The sequence below is a fragment of the Lathamus discolor genome, chromosome 10, assembly GCF_037157495.1.
Source record: "Lathamus discolor isolate bLatDis1 chromosome 10, bLatDis1.hap1, whole genome shotgun sequence".
In the NCBI taxonomy this organism is placed as follows: Eukaryota; Metazoa; Chordata; class Aves; order Psittaciformes; family Psittacidae; genus Lathamus; species Lathamus discolor.
Genome location: NC_088893.1, coordinates 907,531 through 915,013, shown reverse-complemented (window position 1 = coordinate 915,013; position 7,483 = coordinate 907,531). Strand labels below are relative to the sequence as shown.

At 46.9% G+C, this 7,483-nt stretch overlaps 1 protein-coding gene across 22 annotated transcripts in view; it reads left to right on the top strand.

Annotated features, from left to right (window-relative positions):
• The first annotated feature begins 1,379 nt into the window (after positions 1-1,379).
• The window catches only part of LOC136020218 (uncharacterized), a 47,547-nt gene continuing 41,443 nt past the window's right edge, over positions 1,380-7,483 (top strand). For 13 of the 22 annotated variants that reach the window (XM_065691063.1, XM_065691062.1, XM_065691058.1 and 10 more), the window contains exon 1: positions 5,056-5,144. Coding sequence is in view for 4 of the 22 variants with exons in the window: in XM_065691045.1 (XP_065547117.1) it covers positions 1,878-2,198; positions 4,930-5,144 (536 nt within the window). In the remaining 18 variants the exon portion in view is untranslated. Of the gene's footprint in view, positions 2,199-4,929; positions 5,145-7,483 lie in introns of those variants that run through there. The other 9 variants (XR_010615245.1, XM_065691045.1, XM_065691044.1 and 6 more) reach the window with 5 other exon arrangements.

Sequence of the window (7,483 nt, the reverse complement as noted above, 5' to 3'; positions counted from 1 at the left end):
GAATGCATTGAGATATAAGGTCTTTGAATGGGATTCCTGTCTTCATTTGTTTCTCTTACACCAGATTCTTTAAAGTGTTATTTGTCATAGCACGATTTTCACATTGGAAACGATCAAGGTCCTAACAACCATCCCAATTCCAACTTATGCTCCTGTCGCAGAACTGTGAACAAAGGTTGATATGAGCACTGCTGCTTTCATATCACTTTGACCTTCCTCACTCAAGTCTGGGTCTTATGTGTTCCAGGGAAATAGTTTTAGCATCACACATCAATGCTACATGGTAGGAGGGAGTCCCAGGGAAGCCTCTCCACCTGAACGCACATTGGAGCCAGCCTCTTGTTTCATTGCAGCCATCGGAATAGATGCAAGATATCCTGAAAAGGGCTAAAGCAAGACAGCCATTGCTTAAGCTTATCTTAGCTTCTCTATGCATGAAGAATATGCCTATCAAACAGGTGCCAAACATGACTTTTCATAATTTCCATAGTCATTATCGTGTCACACAATTCAAGAATGACGAATTGCATTTGGATACAACAACATTTTACAACGCACAAAGATGTACTCCAGATCTTGGGAACGGATCCTCAGGGCCAGGAAACCAGTCTGCACTGGAACTGTTTCCTTCTGTAACCAACCCTTTAATCCTCCAGACACATCTTTCACACTGGTCATCAACGCAGACAGCGCTGATCCAGCACGGCAGGGGTTCCTTAGCCCAGCCCTGGTGGGACACAATGGTCCTGCCGTCATCCCCAGAATGCCCAGCCCCTGGCCCAGCGTGGGCTCCAGCCCTGCCTGCACTTCCCCTGCTGGGTCCGGCCCCACTTCCCGGGCGCTCCTGGCACAGCCCAGCCCACCTCACCCCACTGCATCCCTGCTGTGCCCCCTGCCCACCCCGCTCCACCCCGTCCCACAGCCCTGACCCCCCCACTGCATCCCTGCTCCCGACCCCCTGACCCCCGGCTCCATCCCAGCCCACAGCCCTGCCCTTCCCACTCAATCCCTGCCACAGCTTCGCTCACCCCGCTCCTGCCGGGCTCCATCCCGGCTCCAACCCGCTCCGATCCCGGCTCCAATCCGCTCCGATCCCGGCTCCATGCCGCTCGATCCTGGTTCCATCCTGGTTCCATCCTGGCTCCACCCCGCTCGATCCTGGTTCCATCCTGGCTCCACCCCGCTCGATCCTGGTTCCATCCTGGCTCCACCCCGCTCGATCCTGGTTCCATCCTGGTTCCATCCTAGTTCCATTCTGGCTCCACCCCGCTCCACCCCGGCCCCATCCCGCCTTTTCCTCTCCACATCCCCAGCCCGAGGCTGCCACAAACGCCGTGCGCCCGACCCCTTCCTCCCCTCCCTTCCGTTCGCCAGCTCTGACGTCATCCGCCGGCGCCGCCCGGTGTCATGGCGGCCGTGCAGGCTGAGGGGAAGGCGGAGCTGAATGTTCCTGCCCAAAAACCCCAAGTGCTGGAGCTCACCCACGTCTGCCCCGGGAGCAAGGTCAGGCCCCACAACTCTGCTCCTACCAGCGCTGCCGAGCCCTGCAGTCACTCGATGATGCCATCGGAGCGCTCCACACACCGCAGCACGGGCTGGGCCATTGCTCTGGCTCCGGCAGAGGCACAAGTGCCTTTGGAAGCTGCTAGCGAACAACGAGAGCTGAGAAGCGGCTGCAGAAGGGCTCTGCTGTGGGGCTGAAAGCCAAGGGTGGTGCAGGGGAAAGGAGAGACTGCAGAGCCTCAGCCCTTGGGCTTCCTTCAGAGGAGGTGGCGGTGCTGCCCTTGATCCTGGCTGTTCTCCAGGCCTGACCTGCCCTCAGCGGTCTCCAGTGGCCTCTGCCGGGGCCAGCAGCAGAGACAGGATGTTCTGCACAAATGTCTGCACCTGATCCTGGGCCTGACTCAGTGTTGAGAGCTTTTCTGCAGCCAAATGCTGATCGTATTTTACAGTCATGTAGTCACAGCTTGGTTTGGGGTGGAAGGGACCTTAAAGCTCACCCTGTCTCAGCCCCTCGGTGTCCAGTGGCCATGGGCACGATGCTGCCGCCATCACAAAGCCGTGGTGATCGCTGTGGATTTGCCCATTGTGAGGGGGCGCCCACGGTGAGCGTGGGCTATTTAAGGAGCGAGAGCCCTGCAGTAACCAGTGCAGAGGAGACTCCCGCTGCATTTCCCGTGGCTGCCCTGCGCATCCTGGTACGTGTTCTTTGACTTTGCAATCCTGTTTTAGTGTGGCTTGAAACACATTGTGGGTGCAAAGCAGGAGCCTTCTGTGTGCAGGAGCTGCTGGTGTCAGAGGTGGTGAGAAGGTGTCAGGACCCACTGGGCTTACAAGCACTTATATTAGTTTGTATAATTTTGTCCCAAAGTATTCGATAATTTTTTCTATTAGAGGCTCTAGTCCTTTTCTTGCTTCCAGTTTTATAGGCTACTGTTTCTGTCTTAGTGGTGTGATGTTTGGTTTCAGAGGAATAATTACTGCTTCTGCATCTCGTGATCATCCTGGTGCTCTGGCAGCCCATACTTGCGGCTATACCCACTTCCTCTGGGATATCCGGCTCAGTGCCTGGTTTCTGTAACATAAAAACTGGGGCTTCCACAGCCTTTTCATCGGGAACATGTGCCTGAATTTTCTTTCTTTAACCCTAATTGATGCATGTAATTTACTCAGTATATTTCTATCCAATAACGGCACGGGGCACTCCGGCATGCAAAGAAATTGATGGCTCAACATCTGTTTGCCAATTTCTCAGTTCCTGTCCACCTGTGGCACCAGTGCCTGAAGCTGTTTGTTTGCTAAATTGCCCTTTAGAAGTATTTATAACAGAATAAGTAGCTTCTGTTTCTACAAGAAATTTTACCTTCTCATTCCCCAACCTAACTGTAGCCAGGGGCTCTGCTGGGGTCGGATTCAAATCTTCCCCTGCACCTCCTCAGTCTTCATCTAAAGTAAGAATTCTCTCTGCCTGTCCTGACGTTCCACTAAATCTCTGGTGTTTATTTTGATTCTGAGGGCATTTTCCATTATAGTGCAACCTGTGGAGTCTGTTCACAAACCTTTCCATGTAATCCTTGTTTCCTCTCCTCCTTGGCCATGCCCCCCTTTCCTGGTTTCTTGTGAGATAGCTGCAGGCAACAATTATTTTTATTTTTATTTTTTTTTTTCCCCTCAAGAGTCCACTTTTACTCTGGAGCTTATCTTATGCCCCCACATATGCATTAACAAATTCCTAGTTGAAACCTGACACACTATAACCCACAAAACACAATATAATATTATATTAATAATTATATTCTATTAATAATATATATATTAATAATCAGGGACTCAAACCGCTTCCCAGTATTGAACCATTTGAACCGTTTCAGAGAACTTGCACCAGAGCAATATTGGTCCAATTGTGATAGGTCTTCAAGGCCACATCCATTATTTTTACCAGATCACATTGGTCCTCCCCCTGAAGTTTTTGTACCTTTTTCCTTATGTCTACCATGGATTGACTTTTTGTTAACTGGCCTAACTCTTCCCTTCCTTCCTCCAATTCAGGATCAATATTAGTATATTTATGCATCACCTCTTTTAATCTTCCCATGGATCCAGAAGGTGATTCATTTACATCTTGCTTTATTTCATACATAGCTTAGACCAGTTCACTCTCTTGGGGACCGCATTCCTAATACCGAATAAAATCCACCTCCAATATTGTTTCAAAGCTTGCCTGTCCCAGTTAGGGCCCCAGTTAGGACTGGGGGTAGGTACGTGAAGATTCACTGTACCTGTCGCTGTGCCTGCTGTTATTTGTTGCTCTAATGCTGTCCGAGCATACGAATGATCATATTTCTGTCAACACTCTCAAAAGCATGGTGCGTAATTACTAGCCACTTGTTTCCAACTATTCAGATCTATAATGGTAAAGGGGATCTTCTTCATGAGCAGACCATCATTATGCACAGCTTGACTTAAAGGTGCAATCACAGTTTCCCCTCATTTTCCCCTAGTTTGCCCTGCTGTAGGGCTAAATCCTTCAGCCTGCCCCCCAGTATCTCTGGGGCCTGTGCTGGTGCTTGTGCTTGATTCTCCTTGAGACCTCCCTTCCAACCTCTCTTCTCTTAAGATCCTGTGATGATGTTGGGCCCTATTGCTAACCGGAGCAGAGCAGATGTTGATGGGACATGAATCCTCTGGTAGGTGACCATCTCAACTGACATCCTCACCAGCAAAGAGACTGACACTTCAGCAACCTGCTCTCTGCAAAGGGAGGAGTCCTGGGCAAGGTGTTCAGTTCACACAGCTTTCTCTGTGCAGGACAGATCTTATTTTAATGCCTGGAGGCCTGTCAGTCATCAGTTGATGTCTGTGTAAATGAAATATGCACACAAATATACAAGCACATTTCCATCAGCTCAATCACTTGTGTACATTCAAGACCTGGCAATATTTTCCCACCGTGACAGAATGAGAAATTCCAGGCAGTGTATTAATGGCAAGACTAGAAATCTTGATATCCCTGCTGTACTTGTATTACACGTACTCTTGTCTATAATTTTATCACCCTCATCATTAAGGTTTTTCCTCCACTCTTGATCAAATGGCCATGTCTAAGGACATCTTCCCAGCAGACTATCTGGACATGTGGCCTTCCCATTGCTCTCAGGTTTCCTCCTCCACTTGCTCTTTGGTCATTCAGATCCTCTCAGCTCTGGTTCCTGCTTTGAGCTGCAGGGAGTTGGGAACTTGCCCCTTTTCTCAGAAGTCTGATTAACCCTTTGGTCAACACCTTCATCGTGTTTATGTCTCTCGTTTCGTAACTCTCATTTTGAAACTGTTCTGTGCAAATCTCTTATGAAAGGGTGGTCACGTTAGACGCTGCTTGGACTTGTCATAAAGCAGAGGAGTTATTATATATTGTGTAACTTGTGTTTGTAGGCACTGAAGAGAAAGCTTCTCTGTGCCTGGTGCAGCCCAGTTCCCCAGGAAAAGCAGGAGGGAGCTGGTGCCAAGGAGCTGCCCCATCCAGCTGCAGAGCTCAGTGGAGGAGTCGCATGTGAGGAGAAGCGCAGCAAGTGCCAGGGGCCGCTGAAGACACAGTCTCTGCACACCCCGGAACACGTCTGGCCAGTGGTGGGGACACATACAATTGGGTAAGTTATAGAACTGTAGTCCTCTTGTCCTACTGCTACTAACCCCTAACTTGGGTTAGGGCTACAGTGACAGTCTGTTGGTTGCCTTTGAGCTTTCAGCTGCTAATACCTGTAAGCTACTTGCTTAGTTCTTTGTTGAGATTGTTATCATATCTTACCATTAGGAATGTCCCTGCTTAGAAGCAATTTCTGGAAGCAGATGCAAGGTGCCTACAGGCCCGATTTCTAATGCATTGTTTATCGTGCCTTACCAGAAGGACAGGTTCCCACCCTCAGAGGGGCCCCCTGTTGAGCGAGCATTCACGTTTCGGTGCAAAGTCACACTCCTGCTAAAAAGTCAAGTTATTTCAGCTAAGGCCTAATGGCTTGCTCTCAATTTTCCCCCTTTTCTTTGAAACAGTGCAAATTCTTTTGCACAGTCCATAGTATGCACACTTGTTGATCTACCGTACTAACTTTCCACCACCTCCATAAATTAACAATTGTTAATAAAGCCGTAGTCAGTAGTAGCACAAGCACAGGGTGGACCAGTATCTTCAAAAGTTGAGTTGCTGTAGGAGATTGCCGTTTTGTCCCTACCAAGAAAATTTCACACCAGTGGTGCTCTCCAGTTTTCCTGGTGTCGGTGATGATTTCTTTAATTTCTTCTACATCATGCGTAACAGTCCATACTGCTTGGTGAGAAGTTTCATTGGCCTTCTGTATCATCTTCTCGAGGTCTGGGTGATAGAACATCTTCTTTAGCATTTCTATTTTCATTACAATCTGTAGGCCAGGTATATCATGGTATAACACATAGGTATCTTGTATTAGTTGATTAGTAGTTACAAGGATGGTATAGTTAAAATCGCATCCAATGATTTTGGTAAGATTACACACACAAAAGTTAGTAGCATTTGTTTCTTCAATACAGCTATCAACTGTTACATTCTCACACATGGTTCTTACACAAGCACATCCTTTTCCAATATAATACACTTGAATCTTGCATGAGTGACGGGTGATTTAGAAAATGCAAGTACTATCCTCAGTATTGAGACAAAGATCTTTGTTTTCAGTTATAGGGTTTTCACAGGTAAACCCTAACTGTTCTCTTGAGGTACATGCCTCTGTACTTCCAGTTTGTCAGTTTTGGGTCCTAGTGTTAAATCTTGCCCATACATTGTGGCCCATCATCCCGGTGTATCGTCCCTAGAGACAATACAGGAAATATGTCTAATATTTTGGCATGCTCAATTGTCAATAGAAAAGCAGTAATTTGTCTTTGAAATGGGTTATACATGAAATTTACTAGTTTCCAGCATGCTTGATATGTTTCTTGAACTTTGTGGTAGCATGATTTCTAGCAATAATTTTTCATACCTGTTGTGCAAAAGTCCTGTTTCTCCTTCCCTAATTATAGCCGCTGCAACAGACTGTAAGCAAAGTTGTGACTGAATACAGCTTAAGGCTAGGGGCACTTTTCCTCGCAAATTCCCTAGGAAGGTAGTAACATGATACAGGTCCTGGGAGGGTCCTGGGAAGTGTGTTCTGCCAACCCTGTTGTAAGATCACTTACCAGCCACTGTGTTTCAGCAATGGTAAGGAGAGATGATCTGAGTGGAATTTCTAGATTTCCCAGCTCTGAGGTGACTGTACTTAATTTATTTCCTAAGACTTCTTGATCAGTGGAGTTTAAGACCATCCTGTCTAATCCCTTCTAGGTCTACTATGGGGTGTTCTAGACTGAGTCCAGGTTCCCCATCCTATAAGGCTTTGATTAATAAAGGATTTACAATCTGATTTTATGGTTGAGCTATCAGCTTGTAGCTTTACCACCACTTTCTTTAAAGAGTATTTGGGGTCTAGCATGAATTTTTGTTCATTTGATTGCCTTACCACATAAAGTCCTACAAATGAGAGGTTGTGCTATTTGACTGAGCATTCTAAAGGGGAGAAGTGTGTAGGGGAGAACAGAGTAGGTATAGTATATGTGGAGACTTCCACTCTCAGCCTAATTGTTACTCTGTCAAGTCCTTGTTTCCAGTTAAATGCTAGAGTACTTGGTCGCTGCAAGACTAAGTCGGCAAGTTTCCCTATAAGAACAGTTAATTAAAATTTGATTTTGATCTGGTCTTATTCGGGATATTGTTAACTGAGGGGTATGGTTTTTAGGCCCCTTAAAGAAAAGTTTAGGATAGAATATGCTTTCATATCTTTGGGCACAGATCAGAATCTGGGTGCTATTTTTACCAGATATTGTTATGGGGTATTTCCCCTGTCATGAAAGGAAGACTTGGACGACTCAATATGAGTTAACAGCAAGCTTCCTTTATTGCAAGTCTTAACACCTATTTATA